At 50.5% G+C, this 20,515-nt stretch overlaps 1 protein-coding gene across 1 annotated transcript; it reads right to left on the reverse strand.

The window, feature by feature from the left end:
• Window positions 1–2,713: 2,713 nt before the first annotated feature.
• MCM2 (minichromosome maintenance complex component 2) lies at window positions 2,714–19,801 on the reverse strand. The gene is made up of 16 exons (XM_065408259.1): window positions 19,796–19,801; window positions 19,083–19,267; window positions 18,133–18,308; window positions 15,522–15,785; window positions 14,317–14,536; window positions 13,738–13,945; window positions 12,866–13,000; window positions 12,393–12,584; window positions 10,877–10,970; window positions 9,719–9,969; window positions 8,653–8,779; window positions 8,289–8,401; window positions 6,930–7,172; window positions 5,816–5,998; window positions 4,026–4,181; window positions 2,714–2,824 (listed from the first exon to the last, which is right to left on the reverse strand). Exons 1-16 carry the CDS (start codon window positions 19,799–19,801, stop codon window positions 2,714–2,716), a joined length of 2,664 nt encoding a protein of 887 aa, XP_065264331.1.
• Window positions 19,802–20,515: the final 714 nt, after the last annotated feature.

The following is a 20,515-nucleotide window of genomic DNA, read 5'->3' on the forward strand; positions in this document are numbered from 1 at the left end:
CTAGCAACATCTCAAACTGAAGGTCCTTGACTCCTTGCCCTCTTCCAGTGGAGGCATCTCCTGCCTTGAGTGACAGAGAGGAACGAATGGCTGAGCCAGCCACAGAATTCCCAGCTGCTCTCCCAGGCCATTTGTCCCTCACTATGCCTTCCCCACCACCTCAGGCAGTAGCAGGTGAGGTGTTCAAAGCCCTGTACGCTAAAAATCAGAACAAGCTTTGGGTGCTACTGGGACGCTGTTCATGCTAAAAGGTTCAGTCCAGGTTACCGCCTTTAGCCATGATTATGAAAAGAGCTTTAAGCTCAGATCACCTCAGCTGGTTACAAGTTATAGGCTGTATTCACACCCCAGCTCTGCCATGACAACCACATGGGCACATCCACACCTAGCGTACTAGTTAATCATATTTATATCAGTACATTCTGGAGACAAAAATCCTCCAGCAAGGGAGAGGGTGCGAGGAAGACGTGCCCATGAGCCGCAATGGGAAGCCCTGCCACATAGAGCCCCAGGGGAAAGTCAAGCCAGTTATACTAACACCGGGTAGGAGTCTGGTTTACACTGCACAAAGGCAGCAAGAGTCATGTGCTAACCTAGATCACTGTTAGCTGCCCTGCTGCCAAGAGTTATAGCCAAGCTGTGTGGGGATGTGACCGATGGGTAAGGAGCCACCACCGCCAGTAACTGGAGACAAGTTCTGTGAAAGGCATCTAAACACCAAGGAGTTTGCCTGGACCCCACACGGCGGATACAGCCATTTCCAAGACACGTTCTAGAGTAGGTGGGGGCAGTCTAAACCCAGGTTTGAGGCTGTTCTACACCAGCCGGGCAAATTGCACTTAAAGCCAACTAGCTGAACTGCTCTTGGACATGGTCTAGGGCTGTGCCACAGTGAAATGGAAGTAGCAGCCACTCAGCCAAGACTGCAGATTGACATGGAGGCTGTATATTAAAAAGGAAGGGAACTGGGGTTACTGGGCTGCAGTTTAAGGCCACGGTCATAGTGCAGTTCACAGGAGAGGCAGGAGCCTACGGAGAGCCAGTGGAACACAACAGGGGGTTGAGTGGTTTAGAACAGTGGTCGGGCCTGGCCATCAGACCCACACACACTATAGGAACCAGAAAAAGTCCACAGACCCAGGTATCATTCAAAGGCCCAGCCACTACTGGCCTCAGGCAGAAATGGTAGCGCGTCCATCATTCTCCTTGCCCTGTGCAGCAGTCTCCTATTGTCTCATCACGGTGAGGAAATGCTGAATAGCCTAGAGAAAACTACTGCGTGCCCAGTCTGTTCCCCACCCGCCCATCCCCAGTGCTTCAATAGGTGCCCAGTCCATTCCCACCCCTCCTCACAGTGACAGTTACCTGGTAAGTGCAAGAAGTACAAAAGCAGGGCCAGGATATCAAACCCCAGGAGATAAAATGGCTCCTCCCTCTCGCTGTGAGCCTCCATTTTGAATGGTGGAGCAGACACATAGCAAGACAAAGGATGAGAGCAGGCAAGCCGCTCAGTCATGCTTATACTTCCTTACTGCAGTGGGGGAAATTTCCAGAGGAATATGAACACAGGCATATTCAAAACACATGTATTCAAACACACAGTAAAAGAGCACAAGACTCGCAGTCGAATATACAAAAAGCAGGTGTGACACAGGAACGTGTTCAGACTATCCGTCCCCCAACAGATTTCTTCCTGCATGTTGTCCTGCTGGGGTTCTCACCCCCACAGCTCTCACATCTGTGGCGTCTCAATTGACTTTGCCCTTAAGAACACTGGAACACTTTGCACTGAAGACAGGCTCGCCAGCCAGCCAGCGTTCTGTACAAGCTAGGTTGCTTTAGGACTGGCGGGGGAAGGGGGAGGGTGATGCTTCATTCCTAAGCCCACAATATAGCTTAGGTTCTGCTGCTTGTTCCAGTTCTGACCTGTACCCCTACGTAGGGCAGAATGTGCCACCCACCAAGGCATTTAACAACCCACTAGGGACTTTGGATCCTGCCCCATGCAAGATAGATGCAATACTGGCCCCCTCCTTTGCCAATAACCACTTAAAGAGCTCTAATGTTTGAAGTGTTTGTGTTCTATGTGCCATGTTAAAGTCTCACCAAGCCCCTCCTGCTGAGCCCAAGCACAAGGTTGGCCCATGAAGGGGCCTAGGGAAACGTCAACTGTCAGACCCAAGGGATTCAGCCTGGGAGGCCAGTTTCTCCCCATCTCCCAAGGAGTCCGTTTCAGATCTCCACACACCAGTCCTGATTGCTACCCATTAGGCAGTAACCAGAAACAGAAGGAGGCTGACGGCTATGATGATCTCACTGGAACGTATCTGCCAGCGAAGGAACGCCCTTCTGCTGGTACTGCTCCAGCCGTGCCATCAGGGGGAACCTCAAGTCGGAGCTCGGCATGGAGGAAGTGGGGAGGGTGTAAAACATCCAGCCCATGTCACAACCAGCAATTCTCACTTATCAGGTTCAGCTAAGAGTTACCAAAGCTGCTAACAAACAGACTTAGCTGGGCCTTTACCTATTTAACTCTATTTACAAGTCCTTCTGCAGCTCAGCACTCCTAAGGCACTCCCTTAATCCGTAAGGCACAAAGCAAGCAAGGGAATGGCTGAGTGCTCCGGTTCTCCTATTTCCGGTTGCATTCCTGGGTGGGACACATGCCGACTTCTCCTCTCCCTTGCACACAAGGCAGTCTCTGCCGCTGTCCTTAGAACTGCTGGACGATCACCTTCCGTTTCACGTCGCGGCTGAACTTGTTCATCTTGAACAGCTCGCTGTCGTAGAAGGCAGAGAGGGTGTGAATGTTGATCTGGCGAGCCTGGGAGAAGAGAACAGAGGGAGGCGTTAATGCTCATTTCAGAAAAAGTTTCCACTGCAGAGGGCTCACACCATTCATGAAAATGAGCAGTCTCTGCTCAGCAGAGGCCCAGGCTTGCAGCAGGTCAGGACTGAGGAGAGTGCATGGAGGATGCTAGCTCAGCACCTGCCTGCTTTCTGCCTGTCCTTGACTTCCATTGGATCTAAAATGCAACCATAACTAGAGAAAGCTGAGACTCATCATATGCAGCATGCACCGAGTTACCCTGGGATTTCTGATCTGCACAAGAGCCTTCTCTAATAAGAGGGGCTGAATTCGAAAACCACTCTGGTGGACCTGACATTTGAAAGAGGTACAGTTATTAGGCACGTTCCATGACAGTGACCAAGACGTAAAGAAGGAAGGAACGGGAAATTTGATACTCTCCTGGTGCCATGGACTGTTCAGAGACGTCCCCCGTGAGGGCCAACAGTTCAGTTTGGTTAAAAAAAAGCTTACAGGCAGACAGGGAAGCCGTAAACACTCAGTGACTGGGGCAGTGGAGGGGAGGGAGGACAGGAGTAGGTATGATCTTTACTGATCACTGCTTGTATAATCACTTGCTTTTCCCATCCTGAGAGCTCATTGTCCAATCAGACTAAACTCCATGGGGCAAGCACCAGCTACTCCCCGGGCTCTGCTGTCCAAATACTGCAGTACTAGACTAGCGCACGAGAACCAGAAAACAAAACTGATCAGGAATAAGTGAAAGCCACTATTCTATTACCCAGACAGGAGAAAAGTGAAGAGGCAAGAGACAGACTGAAAGCTAGACTTCATTTAAAATGGCTTATGTCTAATGCCACATTCTTCTGGTGCAGCAACTCAGGCAAGGAGGTTTTGAAAAACATTATTAGTCTGACAGTGTCCCTTTAAAGGCACCTATGACCCTCTGGCAGATTGACAGTGGTAATAGAGTACCCTAGAGAAGACTCTTCAAAATAGACATCCCAACTCACAGTCTGCTAGGGCTGGAACAGCTGGTTTCTTGCTCCTCTCTGGTATCACAAGCATCTCCTTTTACATACAGCAAGGAGAACTCTGGACCATTAGCACTGAAGGTTAAGGGGGAGCTCAAGGATCCAGGGGCAGGGAGCAGGGGAGGGTCAGGGAGCAGTCAGTCCCCCCTGGCAGAGTGCAGTGCATAGAACCTATCCCATACCTTATCCACCAGGTCTTTCTCTGGCACCTCGATGGTGTCCTGCTGGGCCCCATAGCGGTTCCTCTGATACATCACCTGTTCTGCCACAAGCTGTTTCAGAATAAACAGCAAGAGCTCGTTGTTGTCTCGTCTGAAAGCCAGGTAACGGGAAAAGGTCTGGGAAGCAAAGGAAGATCCCAAGAGGGTTAGAGTCAGAGGGCCACATAACCTATGACCGGCACGCAGGACACAAGTGTAACAGCTGGTCTACACTTAACAATTAGATTAACCTAGCTACATCCATCAGGGCTGTGAAAAATTTCTCTTCGAGGGCCAGGGTTAGGTCAACCTAATCTCTGGTGTAGGCAGGGCAAGGTAGAAGGAAGAATTCTTCTGTTGACCTATTTAATACCTCTTGGAGAGGTGGATTAAGTACATTGATGGAAACCCCCCTTCCGGCAACGTAGGAAATATCTACACTACAGTGGCATAGCTGCAGCTGTAGCACTTGTAGTGTAGACATACTGCGTGGGACGGTGAGGCTTAAGCTGTCAAGTAAAAAATGAAAACATTCATTTCCATTTCACACCCTCCTTCAGGGTTCTGACTAACCTTTGGAACACAGGCCTTTGCCAGCCATGTTAGTGGCTCAGGAGACATTTACAGAATCCATAGGGTGAACATATTTACTTTAACCAGGCTGAGGAACCTCCATCAGGTGCTCTCTGATCTTGCAATATAGGATATCCCCACAGGCTTAGGAACCAACCCTGATGCTCCCCGAAGGCTGGAAGACAGGGCTTTTGGGGGAGGGACCGCCCTTGGAAGAAAGGTCTATATAGCAGTATAGTCTATATATGGCCTGGAATTCTACAGATTTCACAGCGACCTCCCAAGCTTAAAACTTGCTGATCACAGCCCCCAGCCCAAGAAAGCGGCCAGGAGTCTCACAGACCCAAGCAGGAACTTGAGCTGCGCCAATTGAGCTGGCAGCCCAGGGTACCTTCCCATATGGATGGGTGTGTGTGTGTGTGTGTGTGTGTGTGTGTGTGTGTGTGTGTGTGTGTGTGTGTGTGTGTGTGTGTGTGTGTGTGTGTGTGTGTGTGTGAGTGAGTGAGTGAGTGAGTGAGTGAAAGTAACAAAGGAGATTGTACAATTGTCTACTTCTGTTTGGTCACCATTAAGCTTGTAGCAACAGGATCAGAGCCCAGTGCCAAAGCAGGAAGGGAGGAGACGGAAAGAGGAGAACGAGGCAGCACAATGCTCCTGGTACACAGAGGCTAGATCATACATGTCTCCTTTAAGGTAACTTTTTAACATTTCTCTAAATCTGGTTCCAACCTCGGCACAGTGTAAAACAGGCCAGGGGGTGCTCTAAATTACACCTGCTTGTAACAGCCTTCTATGGGCCATTTCACTAGCCCAGAATAGCCATAGAGCAGTGCACTCTGGCCATATCCTCTCTGTCCCCCAAGATGCCCTGTACATCAATGCTAAACCCCAAGATGGGTTTGTTCTGTGAAGGTGGTATAAGCTCCTTTACCTTACCAGAGCAGGCAGAAGGACTGCACCATAAAGCAGCCAAGCCCAAGCTGTAGCCAGCCCTTTGTTTTCAGTCACTGTGGCTTCCCCACATCCCTGCAGAGTAACACGGAGCTGCTCACTAAGGCCCTGCTCGCACTAGGGTCAGAGGTAAAGATCAGTGTTTTAGCCACTGTCCAAACCAAACTGGTTTCCAACCCGATCAGTTCAGATGGAGCCTTAATCTAGCTGGTTAAGTGACTCCAACCCATGAGCCCCTTCCCACACACCTTCCGCATGCTCCTCATGACGCTGAACTTCTGAGTGTCAATGAAGCTCTCCAGCATCACCCTGATGGCCATGTTGACGTCGTCCTCCACCACATAGTCCCGCAGGTGAATGCGGGCATGGGCCTCAGCCATGCGGATCATGGACTCGATGTGACGCACCGTGATGGGGATGCTGCCAGTGGCCTATGGAGCGAGGGGAGGGACAATATTACAAGGGCACACAGAACATGAGAGAGAGCAGACCAGGCTTTTTACACAGGCCCTTCTCAGCCCATGCATGTCTGATGGGATGCAAGGCTACCTACTGTAGGTGACTGGTCATGAACCCTCATGACCAAGAAGCTTCAGAAACCAAGGAAACCGCACCACCTGCTGGCAGGCATAGTGCAATATGGAGAAAGGCAATTGATACTTATGGGCCTAGACAGACAACACCATTAATTCACGTAAAGGTGAGCTATAAAGGTGCTTTTGCCCCTTATTTTGCTTTTTTTATGATGAGAGGCATGAAAGGGTTATTCCCCCCCACCCCCCACCAATTCTTAGTAGGGAATTTAAAAAAAACAGATTCAGCCAGACATTAAACTACATTTTCCCAAGGTCCATGAAACTCCTTGTGGCCCATCAGATTCAGTTGAGAAGAGGAAGCTCCAGGATCCCTCGGGAGGAGTCCATAGTCTCAATGGGAAAGCACTGCAGCCATAGCGCTTCCCTCAGCCCCGAGGGGTGAAGGTGGAGAATGTGGCCGCCTCAAAGGAAGTCCAAAGACGCAGCAGGAGCTTATGGGATTCCACAGCAGCAAAGCCAATATATTTAAGATATCTCCATCGATTCCTACCAGAGAGCGCAACGGAGCAGAACGTATAGCCTTGTGGCATACAAAACCTCACTACTAACCTATGTACCTTTACATTCAGATGAGGCAGAACCACTTATTTACCAGGTGTCTCTACAACATTGGACACAGTCCAGTCCTTTTGGCAAGGCGACCCAGAGCTTCATACCCAGATACTATGGTGAGGGACACAACATGAGCAAGTAGGAAGATCTTGGGGTAATCCACTCCTGATCCAGGTAGCTCCCCCCACTTAGCCCTTTATTTAAGTCTACTCACCATGGACTCCTTCCGGAGATCACTGTACATCCGGGCCACCTTGTCTTGGTCCATCTGGTTTAGCTTAGGGTGGACCTTCTCCTTGGCATAGATGATGTATTTCTTCAGGATCTCTTGGGGGATGGGATCCACGCCATAGGTGTTAGGGAGGATAATCTCCTGGGCATCTCCATTCACTACGTCTTTGCTGCCAGGGTGGTGTTTGATGTGGCTTCCCACGACAAATCGGGCTAGCATCTCGTCCTGCAGGACAATGGTAGGAGTAACAGGCATTGGAGCCATCGCTGCTTCTGCAGCTGAATTCAACCACGCAGCTGTGTGCTGCAGACAGACAGCTCAGTGGTTTGAGCATTGGCCTGCTAAACCCAGAGTTGTGAGTTCACTCCTTGAGGGGGCCATTTAAGGATCTGGGATTTCATGATTGGTCCTGCTTTGAGCACGGGGTTGGACTAGATGACCTCCTGAGGTCCCTTCTAACCCTGATATTCTATGACCTAGCAGAAGCTTGGGGATAGGTGCGCAGTCGGCCAATGGTTGTACTCAGACAAGGGGACTCAGACTGATTCCCAGTCCGTCACAGGCTGGCGAAGGCTTGAAGAGTCACACTCAGTCTTTGGAAAAGGGGAGCAGGGGCCTCATGGCATTCGACAGAGACCCCAGTGCATGTTGGAGCCATGTGCACTGGTTCCAAAAGGGAATCTCAGCCAGTTGCCGGGTGGAGACTGTGCTGCAATAGGGACAAGTCACATTTATAGAAGCAATGTCATTCTTTTTTGGGGCAGGGTGGAAATCCTCACTACGCTGAAGGGGAAGTGCCCCAGGAGGAGAAACAATTACAGGAGCTCTCACAGCATGAAGGATGGGGCTGTACACAGCCCTGATAGACACCTAGGTTTGAGTAAGGCTCTGGATGATGCTGGGAGATGTTGTGGCGTCTTTGCGGAGAATGGGGGGGATGAAGCGCTCTTGCCTTGAGGGAAGGAGTGTGGTGCAATCCTCTCTCCATGCCCTGAATGGCCAATTCAAGGAGTTAGTCACTCAACTGGCCACAGGGTGAAATGGAGACAGAGGCAGAGGCATTCAAGGAATTGGATGAAAGGAATGTGGCTGGAATGAGATAAGTCTTAGGGGTGGAGGTTGGGGCCCCCAAGCGGCCTGTAGTCAACGACCTGCTGAGGCTTGGGAGACTTCACTTGGCAAAAGCACCAAGGCAAGGGGTAGCTCTGCCCTATGCCCCTCTTCCCACCACTTCAGTGCTATCACAGCATGGTAGGCATCAGAACCCAACCAGCTCCCTGTCAGCATGGGCAGTGGCACCCCCACCACCGCATAAGCTGTGGGTCACATTTTGGCTTGTACCTGAACTGGGTCCACCGTGTCTCTCACCACACACAGGACATCGAATCGAGAGATGATGGGCTCCGTCAGATCCACGTTCTCTGAGAAAGTCAGCGACGGGTCATAGCGCCCACCTGCATCACAGACGGATTCCCTCATGGTCAAACAAGCTCATGTGCCCCCCCGAGAGACCCTGCATCCAGCATCATAACCTTGTTCCTGTGGGTTTGGTTTCTGTCTCCAGACGGCACATGTAGTAACAGAGTTAGAGGGTCTGGTGACCAGAGGTCCATAAAGAGGCAGTGCAGCAGTTCTGGTGACTGCAAAACTGATACCATGGGTCTGAGACAGGGACTCCCTGCACTCCTGGTCCCCAGGTACTTACCTATAGGGTTGGCAGCAGCAATAATTGTGCAGCGGGCCTGCAGAGAGGTGACTATGCCAGCCTTCGAGATGGAGATGCTTTGCTGCTCCATGGCTTCGTGGATGCTAGTCCTGTCCTGGTCGTTCATCTAGGAGAAAGCAAAGACTTTAACATACACTGGTGCCCACTATCCTGCAGGAGGCCAAGAGTGAAGGAACATGTTACACAGGGCCTCATGGTCCAACTTCCATGAGCCTACACTAGGTGCGTGCTGCCAGGGTTGCAGCGGGAAGGGAGGGAGGGGGGGGGGGGGGCGGAAATCACCAGTCCCTACCCACTTCACAAGAGCTTGCCATACAGAGCTGAGAAACTTGTTTTAACATTTCCCCGGGCAGGAGAGGATGTAGGGTGGATCCATGAGCCCTAGATTAGGGGGCACAGATATTTCAAGGACAGGAGGCATCTGCTTCCTTCACTGCTACAAACTGCCCTTAGATCCTCAGATTCATTCCTTACCTACCTGCTGCTGGACCTGTGGGGAGCTCAGCAGATGGCTCGGATTCAGGCCAGCCCCCTCTATCCAACTGTGGTGGCAAATCCTACTTTCACTTGCTCTTAGGAGACCCATTAAAATCTGGCCCAGCTCAGTAGCAAGTGATAGCTCACACCACCTGATGAGGTCTCAGTGGCCTATGGGAAACGGTGTCTCCATGCAGTTCCTAATGACACTGGCACCACACCACCAGAATGGGCACTCGTTAGCCCCAGAGACCAAAGAATGAATGGGAGACAATCTGAGCTCCCTTCATCCCTCCAGGTCAGGGATGAAGTGCTTCAGCGGGGGGCACTGCATGAAGGGTACTTTGATCAATTACCTGAGCATCACACACGCACGTGAACTGCATTGTGAGCCTAGCTGGAGCCTAAGAAAGGGCATCCACACCAGCCTGGGTCATTCTCTCCCACAAGCAACAGATAAAACATTGGTGCGGGGGGAAGTCATGAGCCACTGAACTCCTCAGCCAAGAGAGCCCCTAACCCACACCCCATTAGCTCTGCTTTACTGCGTAGATAAGTCGGTGCTCACCTTGTCAAACTCATCTATCAAGCAGACACCCCTGTCTGCCAGCACCAGTGCCCCTGCCTCCAGGGTCCACTCTCTGCTGACTGGGTGCCTCTGGACATAGGCAGTCAGACCAACAGCAGAAGCACCCTGGCCAGTGGTGAAGATGGCTCTGCTGGACACCTTCTCCACATACTTGAGGAACTGAGATTTGGCTGTGCCCGGATCTCCGCAAAGCAAGACATTGATATCACCACGGACTTTGTGTTTGCCACCTACAGCCAGGTCAGAAATAGGAGAGGACTTAGGGAAAAGTAGCTTTTATACACTAACAATGATACTGCCCTCTAATGGAGCAGTATGTAATCGAAAGGAAACAAGAGCACTAGGAAGGGGTGAGTGTTTGACAGGGAAACTTAAGAAATACAGCGTTGGGTGTTCAGGTTTTGTTAGAGTTTGGCAAGAACCATGAAATCTGATGGTTTCCCTCAGACCAGGAATGTGCAGGTGGGTCCATCAGCACTCAGAACACTACTTCCTGAGCAAAAGCCAGGAAGTCTTGTTTAAAGTTCAATTCCTTCTGCCTCCCTCTTCGTCTCCCACCCGCCGCCACCTTCAGCGTGAGTTTGAGTTGTGAACATTTTGAGGGGTTCCCAATTCACTCACCAATGGAGTTACGCAAGTGCAAAAATCCACCCAAATAGATCTGCAAGAGATCCAGGGTCACCGAGCTCTAGTACACATGGCTGGCCCAGGGGCTCTCAGCCCTCCCCTTGTGGAACCTGGTTCTTTTACATCTAGGTGTGCGATGTCGCATTTCTTCCCCCAGTTGAAATAAGACACTCCATACACAAGGAGGAAGCAGTGAGGGTTCCCCAGGCATCAGACCTGCACAAGGACACTAAACCCAGAATGCTTGGGGCAGAGGTATGTTAAACCCATGATGCTAGGGGCCTAAATTCTAGCTCTTCAGAGCCGGGACCTCGTCTTCACTATGTGTTTCTACTCCTGTAGAGTGGAACATATGTTCCTAGTTCTATTCACAGAGACGTCCCCTTACTCTACTACTCCTGATCTTCTTACCCAGAAGTCACATTACAAAGATAATTCCTAACTTCCTTCACTGCACCAGTAGAAATAGGTCTGGAATCACACACTGAATACAACTGACAACACACCTACCAGGGTTTTTGGGTTCACCACCAAACAGGGCAAGGGCCAGGCCTCTCTTGATGTCTTCATGCCCATAAATAGATGGAGCAATGCTGGCAAAGATCTGAAAGGAAAGGCAGAAGAGTTTTCAGTGGCCCATCGTATTCAACATTTAGCATGAAAAGCAGCAAGACTCATTAGCTACGCGGCTATTCTAATCAGTGGTTGAAGTCACCCTGCTGACATCAAGGATTCCTTTATTATATAGAGAGGAACATCGCATCAATGCAATAATACGACCGATATGCCACAAAGGTTCTATGATAGCCCGGTGTTGATGAGCAGGACACAATGTGCAATCCAGTGCAGGATTCGCTATTACCACTACATTCATACTTCACACTAAATACAGCGAAGAGACTGTATGTGTTACTTTGTGTTCTGAGTTAGAGATCCTGATTCTGGCTGAAGCCTGTTTAACTGATACATTAATATTTGACTATTATCAGCAGGAATAACTAAGATTGGTGATCTGCTGTGCAGATTAATGGCTGAAGACCAAGTATTTAGATTACAGGCAATTGTTTTTTTGCATGCCCAATTAAGGCAAGTTCTGTCAAAATGTTGGATATTGGTCACTTCTGATTTCAAACCTACTTTTTTTTGGACAAAGAACTGAAGTTTTATTTCCAAAACTCTGGCTTTATAGATGTATCAGCTCCACCCAGTGGAAGTAAAGTTACAAACATCAGACTCTGCAATTAAAGATAGGATAGAAATGACTGAGATCTCATCCTTGCTAAAGGATCTGAACCCACCACATTACGCTTCCTGCCCTACGGGTGCTTAATCTGGCTCTGCGTCCTTTAGTGTATCAACTCGGGTCTTGGCAGGTTACAGGGTTGCTAACTGAACAGTTTAAGCCAGTCTTATTCCTTGCCAACCTGAAATCACAACCCTCCTTTAAGAAGGCGCAGGGACAGAATGTTTTAAGGGGAAGATGCTTGTTTTAGGCACTTGCCCTTAGAGAGCAAGGCAAGAGAGACAGGAGATGAGACACAGAACATTGGAGCTAGATCTTCTTTCTGCTCTCTCCACTAGGCAGCCACTGCTTCAGGGAGACACCCATCAGCTGGCATCAATCTCATTTCAGAACTGCCCCTGGAGTCTCTGTCAAGTCTGGTGGCTTCCCCAGTCACCTTTTCCTATTTTATCCCTGTTGTGGTGTGAAAGGCTTGTACAAACAAGATGGGAATTGACTATCCAGGAGGAATGGTGAAGTTGCCCCTACACAAAGTGCTGACAAAAATTTACAAAGCAAACTAAGTGTTTCATCCACCTCTCTTCAGTTTCTCACTCTCGTTGACAGCCATCTTGGCACTACAGGGGGCAAGACATTTTCAGAGAGAAACTGATTTTTGAGCTGATGGTGTCCCTCTAACTTGACATGTCCCACTATAATATCACACAGTTTAACTTTGTTCTCTGATCTGGACTCATGCAAACAACTAGCTGCCAGGAGGAGAAATGTTTCAAGCAGACTCACTTTCTCCCCAATTTGCTCATCCTTAGACAGGCCTATGATAACCTTCATGTCCTCATCAGTCAGTTCCCCAACTGCCACCCTGTTGTCTTTCTTGGCAATGTGATTTGCCATGATCACTGTTGCAAATACTGGGAATCCATTGGCTGTGTTTAGTGAGCCATCGTAGTTGTTGTGATAGATCCCTGTTAGCTCCTAGAAGGCACAGAAAGGGACAAGGCAGGTTAATGTCTAGGTAGCAGGAAAGTACCAATTTACATGGCCCGAGACTGTCTCCTCCTCCCACTAATGCTCCATTCTCAAGACACTGGAAACACGACTTTCAAGCCCAATCTGACATGTCTTAGAGCTAAGACAGCCCCCAATATCACCCCTCCCCACATACACACACGGAAGTGACAGTCCAGGTTCTCACAATGCCCCCCACAGGGCTGAGAATAAGTTTAACTGCTCCACGCTCACCCCAACGGACTTACAATCTCATCCCCTGGTTTGCAGCTGTCGACCAAGTCAGCAAGGAGAATGGCATCCTTGGAGCGAGGCAGCCTGCCAGCTGCCACCTTCCCAGGGCTCTCCTGGATTTTGATGCGCTGGTAGTTCTGGTAGACGGTCTGGGATAACAAACGCGAGTTGCACAGTGAGTCAGACGCCCTCAAAGCCTGCACGGGTGCTTTTCAAAGGGCCTTTGCAGAAGAGGCCAGGGAGAGTGCTGGAGCAGTTAGTTTAGACTTTACTAGGCTCTGAGTAAAGAGCAGGGGCCAGGATTGGCTGGGGATTGATTAGAAGTAGCTTTAGGGCTAGAGGCCGTCCGCTGGATAGACAGCTCTGGAAATGGCAGAAGCTTCTGCCATGTTGCCCTGACCAAAGCATTTCACTCTCCAGCACCCACCTGCATGACAGAGAGGTTAGTTGTGTTTACCCATCCAGCTCCTGGCTCCATTGTTGAAACACTTGGGTAAAGACACCCAGCTTGTAGGGAAGAGCATGGTATAGTGGTTAGGTCAACAACTGGGAGCCAGGAGCTTTGAGTTAGTAGTTCTGCTATTATCTTGCAGTGACTCTGTGGCTCAGTTCCCCTAGCCATGCAATGAGGAGAGGAGGGTGGTTTGGAAGGCTCAGTGTTTGCAACCCTGCAGCACTTCAGGTATCTACATACCACAGGGATCAACATGGTATCAGACATGCCCTTACACCGGCCAAACAGATAAGGACTCTCAGGCCCAGAGACAACTGGATCTAGATCCAGGGACCAGACCTGTCATCAATCCAGTTCCTCATTGGACAGAGGTGGGAAGAAGGTGCCACTGCAGGAGATGTGTCAACATTGTATAAAGGGTTTAAATTTTACCTCTTCCATGTTGATTTCAAAGGGGCCAACCGACTGACACTCTGGGCAGGAACCGGGCTTCACCTCCTGGTTCTGGGACTGGAAGAAGGGTCCCAGGATGAAGCTGCACTTGCTACAGTTGTACTTGACCATACTGAGCTGAGGCAGGACCCCTGTGCAGCTTGTCACTACGCCGCTGGTTCGGATCAGCTGGTTCAAGTGCAGCTGCCTAAAGAGAGAAGGGAAGACATTGGCAGGCTCCAGGGAAGGCAGAAAGACCTGCCACAGCCTCCTTGCAGCAGGCACAGCAGATATGATACCCAATGGGGAACACTGATCAGTGAGCCTATTCTCACATGTCTGTGGTTTATCTTTTGGGGCATCAGAAACATTATCTTTGAGCAACTTTAATAAAAGAGCCCATCATCCTACTGGGACAGGCTGGATCCATTGGCATCCTTCCCCCAGCATAGCCCAGAGTTCCTATTTTCTCACATAGAACTTTAGTCAGTGTAGCTCCAGCAAGCCTCACCATCCCAAACACGTGGTCCAAAGGCCCTCATAGGACCGGCCATCATCAATACCAACTCCATTGCCTACCTGAGTGACCGCAGCTCTTCCACCAGAGGCAGATGCGAGATACGGACATGGATCTCCTGAGCAATCCGGTCGTATTTGGGGTACATGGCCAGCACCACTTCCTTGGCTGCTTCATCAAAGATCTTCAGCATTTCAGCCGGGGCCTCTGGCAGGAAGTAGGCAAGGACATGCTCCCGGGCAGCCAGATCTTCATAGTTCACCACCAGGCTCTCTCTGTTCTCTGTAGAGGGGACAAGTAGGGTGGATTTCATCTGTAGTCAGTGTTCTCCTCTAGCCAATGTTCTACTGCATCTCTCCTCACCGGTATCAGATTTCTGATCGCTGAGCTGACAAAGAACAGGGAAGCTTCCCAAAAAGCACAGAAGTCCAGTGCAATGTTTTCAAGACTGAATGGCCTTGCCACAATACCTGGTCATACAAGCACCTCCAAAAAACTAAATCAGCGACTACTAGCCCCTGGGATGTTGTGCTTGATGACGGACCCCCAAATCTGTGCCTCATGTAAGCTCTATGGGGCAGGGACTGATATTTTGCTTTTTCCCTGTGTTTGTACATCGCCTAGCACAATGGGGTTAAACTAATAACACCTACAGCTACATGAAAACATTCTTAGCAGATTCAACGAATTTTGCCTTTTCTATTGGCCAACTATTCTTTTTCTTCTTCAAGATCAATCAGCATTTGTGATGCTACTACAAATTCTAGGCTGCACTGCTGAGATGAGACTGTCTCCGAAGTCATATGGCACTGTTTCTGTTCCCTGTTTGAACCATCTGGTTCCTGGTGCAAATGATGCCAAGAAACAAATAAAAAATTCCTCTTCGTTTTGTATCAGAGCCTGTAAGCTTCCAGTCTGCACCCCTATGCAGCACTTCCTGCTGGCAGAATTCAGCTGCACAATGGAAAGTGAACACAAAAGGGGCATGAATTAAGAAGTTAGAGGAAAGTTTGCAGCAAAGTTCTGCATTATTCAGCCAGCTCCATCAAAAGCAACAAAGCCCCTAAAAAGCTGATTCAGCATTTGGGGTAGACAGGAGAGGAAGAGGACATATGGAACAGACAGCTGTAGAGTGCCACAGCCAAGGAGGAAGGGGGAAACGCCGTATCAGACACCCCAAAGTGTGTTCTACTGCAAAAAAACAACAAAGAACATCCAGGTGGGTCTGATCATCTGCCACTCCCACCCGCCCCACAGTCAGCCATACCTTTGCACATGTCACTGATCCTCTCCTTGAACACATTGTGCCCATGGTCATCCACATGGGTCTTCAGGAAGTTCTTGAAGCGGTGGTAGATCTCAAGCCGGGGAGCCGCCATAGACACCCACTCCCTTACTGAATGTCCCTTCATGTCTTCCAGATTCTCAATGCTCTCAATCATGTCTTCATCCTCCTCCTCTGCCCCATCTGCAGCCCGTTCCGCCAACCGCCTCTTCCGGGAAGGACGATCCTCATCTTCATCATCACTATCTGAAAGTTTAAAGAAAAAGAGGTGTCACTCAGAGCTGACATTCCTGCTGTCTACACCTCCCTGCCCCACTTCTATATATATAAAAATATATATAATGAATGGACCATAATGTCTTTGCAAGCGTGGTCAGAAGTTCCCAACACATAGCCAGACCAAACTAAGCTCTATTCTACCACCACAGAATCATAGAATTGTAGAACTGAAAGGGGCCCCAAAAGGTCTTCCCAGTCCCCTGCACTCAAGGCAGGACTAAGTATTATCTAGACCAGTGGTGGGCAACCTGTGGCCCGTCGGCCACCGCTGCAGCTCCCATTGGTCGGGAATGGCGAACCGCGGCCACTGGGAGCTGTGGGCAGCCGTGCCTGCGGACAGTCAATGTAAACCAACTGTCACGCAGCCTGCCAGCAGATTACCCTGATCTAGACCATCCCTGACAGGTGTTTGTCTAACCTGCTCTTAAAAATCTCCAATGACAGAGATTCCACAATTTTCCTAGGCAATTTATTCCAGTGCTTAACCACCCTGACAGTTAGGAAGTTTTTCCTAATGTCCAACCTAACCTGCCCTTGATGAGATTTAAGCCCATTGCGTGTTGTCCTATTCTCCGAAGTTAAAGAGAACAATTCTTCTCCCTCCTCTCTGTAACAATCTTTTATGTACTTGAAAACTTATGTTCCCCCCCGCCCCCCCAGTCTTCCCTTCTCCAGACTAAACTAGCCCAATTTTTTCAATCTTCTGTCATAGGTCATGTTTTTTAGACCTTTACTCATTTTTGTTGCTCTTCTCTGGATTCTACCCAATTCGTCCACATCTTTCCCGAAATGTGGCGCTCAGAACTGGACACAATACTCCAGTTGAGGCCTAATTGGAGTAGAGCAGAAGAATTACTTCTCGTGTCTTGCTTACAACACTCCTGCTAATACATCCCAGAATGATGTTTGCTTTTTTTTGCAACAATGTTACACTGTTTACTCAAATTGAGCTTGTGATCCACTATAACCCCCAGATCCTTTCTGCGGTACTCCTTCCTGGGCAGTCATTTCCCATTTTGTATGTGTGCAACTGATTGTTCCTTCCTACATTGAGTACTTTGGATTTGTCCTTATTGAATTTCATCCTATTTACTTCAGATCATTTCTCCAGTTTGTCCAGATCATTTTGAATTTTAATCCTATCCTCAGAAGCACTTGCAACCCCCCCAGCTTGGTATCGTCCGCAAACTTTATAAGTGTACTCTCTATGCCATTATCTAAGTCATTGATAAAGATATTGAACAGAACCAGACCTGATCCCTGCAGGACCCCACTTGATATGCCCTTCCAGCTTGACTGTGAACCGGATAACTACTCTCTGGGAACAGTTTTCCAACCAGTTATGCATCGACCTTATAGTAGCTCCATCTAAGTTGCATTTCCCTAGTTTATTTATGAGAAGGTCATGTGAGACAGTATCAAAAGCCTTACTAAAGTCAAGATCTACCACATCTACTGCTTCCCCCTATCCACAAGGCTCGTTATCCTGTCAAAGAAAGCTATTAGGTTGGTTCAATATGATTTGTTCTTGACAAATCCATGGTGACTGTTACTTATCACCTTGTTATCTTCTAGGTGTTTGCAAATTGATTGCTTAATTATTTGCTCCATTATCTTTCCAGGTACTGAAGTTAAGATGACTGATGGTTTGCAATTCGCCAGGTTGTCTTTATTCCCCATGCCAAGCCAAGCGCTGGTCTACAGAAGCCCCCAAGCTTTAGGTACCAAGAGCAAGTTACAGAGATATGGTTTAGACACTGGCTTTTCCGAGATTATGGAGGCAAAAGCAAGAGCCCCATGCGGACCCCAAAAACTGTACACAGAGGTTGACTCCAGAACCTGTGTCCAGAGAGAAAGAAGGGGGACTGGACTGGACATCAGGGTTAATAATTATCCTTCCTCTAAAGGGACCAGGGGACAGCCCATCAGAGACGGTTCATTGCTTGGTTTGAAGTCTCCATAAACAGGCGTGCAGCAGTCTGCCCAGCACTTACCGGGCATGAGCCCAAATCCTGATGTGGACCTGGGAGCCGTGGCTCAGCAGCAGCCACATCAAGTGCACCAGGCTAATATCGCTACTGCCAGAGCTCCCGAAGTGCCCATCACAAAGGGCTTGTGTATGGGGGGGATTCAGGTGAACCCACTGCTGCACAGGCCCCTCAACACCTAGCTATTTAGCAGGCTGTGGAGCTCCTACAGTGGTCAGGCTATTCAGGCTGAGCAAATAACTCTGCGCAGCGGGGGAGAGACTAGCTGCTCCTGAAAGGGCAGGTTACAAACAATCAATCACTTTTAAAATCTCATTGACACGTACCGTACAGCAGCCCCCTCCTCATGCGGCCCAGGCCACGGTCCAGCTCACGGTCCCTCTGCCTCATTGCCTGTTCCGCTGCCTCCCTCTGGCTGGCAGTCAGTTCCTCCACATCCTCATCATCCAAGGCCAGGCCCTCAGGTTCATAGACATCCAGCTCTGGAATCGGGCGGTAGTCCCTACACACACACAGATCTAGCTTAATCAGTTTTGCACTTCAGCCAAATTACAGTGTTTTTCCAGCCGCTTTACTGTTTGGGGCAAGGTGGTGTCAGAAGGAGCCACCAAAACAGAGAGGAATTTTACAATTCCACATTACCAATGGCAGAAGCTCCAATACTATGGTAATGAATACCAATATACAAACCCAGACTAACAGTCTCTGTACCACACAGCTCCCTGGTTTGTTATTAGACCTGGGGTAGAAGATGTTTCTTTTTAAATCCAGTTGCAAAGGTTCCAATATTTGTAGAATGAACAGTTTTGCTTAAGAAGTAGGGTTGTGAGTTTCATGCTCCCCTGCGTGAGGGGCTAATGCTGATCTGAGCCAGACACAGTCCAGGCAGGAACTGTACAAGTTCACCCCCCACAACTCACCCAACGCTCCTCACACCCCTGCTATCCTAGCCTTGAGTGCCTGTCCATACCCCTCACCAGTGCTATGCAGCCCCTCTGCTGTTCCCATCCCAGGCTTCTCTTCAGCAGACACATCCCATGGTGCTGATGATGCCTTTAGAAACACCTGCATAGTTTGAACATGCTGAACTACAAAGGGCTATTCTGAAGGGTGCACAAACGAGGACCAGGCTGAAGACAATGAGTTCTCTCCCTAATGCCCCTGAGAAGAATCTGAACCTGTGTCCAGAGGTGAAAGGCAAATGTACTGCCCCCTTTGCCAAGGCGCTGCCTGCACAGAACCACCCCAGGAGGCTTCTCACACGCACGCTCCCTACCTTTCCATCCCATCCCCAATCAGCTCTTCCCCATCCTCCTCCTCTTCGGGGAGCCCCTCGGTCCCCAGCAGCCCCTCCGACTCATCCTCAAAAGGAGGCAGGTCTCTGCCCGGACTGGAAGTGAAGGCATCTCGCCGAGAGCTACGGGCAGGACTGGTGGCCACGTTCTGGGACTCGGAGGAATCCTACAGGAAAGGCAGAGTCATGTTAGAGGCTGGCAGAAGAACAGACTGTCCCATAGAGCATGCACAGGTCTCCCCTCTCTCCCCAATGCAGGGGCCACAGAACTAGGTAAGGTGGAAGGGATGCTTAATGCCCCATGGGTCTACCCTCCCAACAGGCCACATAGTGCCAGGGCCCCCTCCCCCATGCAGAGCCCAGGGCACCCGGGTGTGTGTGTGGGGGGGGGGGTTCTGTGCCCCAGGGCCACCTCCTCCATGCAGAGCCCAGGGCACCTGGGGGGGTTCTGTGCCCCAGGGCCCCCTCCTCCATGCAGAGCCCAGGGCACCCGGGGGGGTTCTGTGCCCCAGGGCCCCCTCCCCCATGCAGAGCCCAGGGCACCCGGGGGTGGGAGGGGGGTTCTGTGCCCCAGGGCCCCCTCCCCCATGCAGAGCCCAGGGCACCCGGGGGGGAGGATTTCAAGGCCCCGGGAGTCACCCCCATCCAGACACCAGCTCCCAAGCGGTCATCCCCAGCCGGGCCCCGCCGCTCACCGCCATCCCCGCTACAGCTTCCTCTACCGGCCTGAATCCCGCGCGCGAAAAAATGATCCCACGTGGTCGGCAAAAGCCCGCGAAACCTCATGAATAATTAACGAGCCGCTCATGAATATTCATCAGAATGTCGTAGGCAAGAGACAGGCGGGATGCGGGAAGGACTCAGGGCGTTACGGGCGGGGGGAGGAAGAGGCTGGGCTGGGTGGAAGAAGATGGGGTGCGGGGACGGGGAAGGGAAGAGGGGTTGGTCTGGGTTGGAGGAGATGGGGGCTGGCCGAAGGGCTGGGGGAAAGAGGGGCTAGGCTGGACTGGGTGGAAGAAGATGGGGTGCGGGGACGGGGAAGGGAAGGGGCTTGGGCTGGGTTGGAGGAGATGGGGGCTGGGTGGAAGAAGATGGGGTGGGGGGAAGGGAAGAGCGCTTGGGCTAGGTGGTTGGAGATGGGGGCTGGGCTGGGTGGAAGAAGATGGGGTGGGTGGGAGGAGATGGGATGGGGGGACTGGGAAGGGAAGAGGCTTGGGCTGGGTTGGAGGAGATGGGGGCTGGGTGGAAGAAGATGGGGTGGGGGGAAGGGAAGAGGGGTTGGGCTGGGTGGGAGGAGATGGGGTGGGTGGGAGGAGATGGGATGGGGGGTTGGGCTGGGTTGGAGGAGATGGGGGCTGGCCGAAGGTCTGGGGGAAGGAGGGGCTGGGCTGGACTGGGTGGGAGGAGATGGGGTG

This window comes from Emys orbicularis, chromosome 7 (genome assembly GCF_028017835.1).
Source record: "Emys orbicularis isolate rEmyOrb1 chromosome 7, rEmyOrb1.hap1, whole genome shotgun sequence".
In the NCBI taxonomy this organism is placed as follows: domain Eukaryota; kingdom Metazoa; phylum Chordata; order Testudines; family Emydidae; genus Emys; species Emys orbicularis.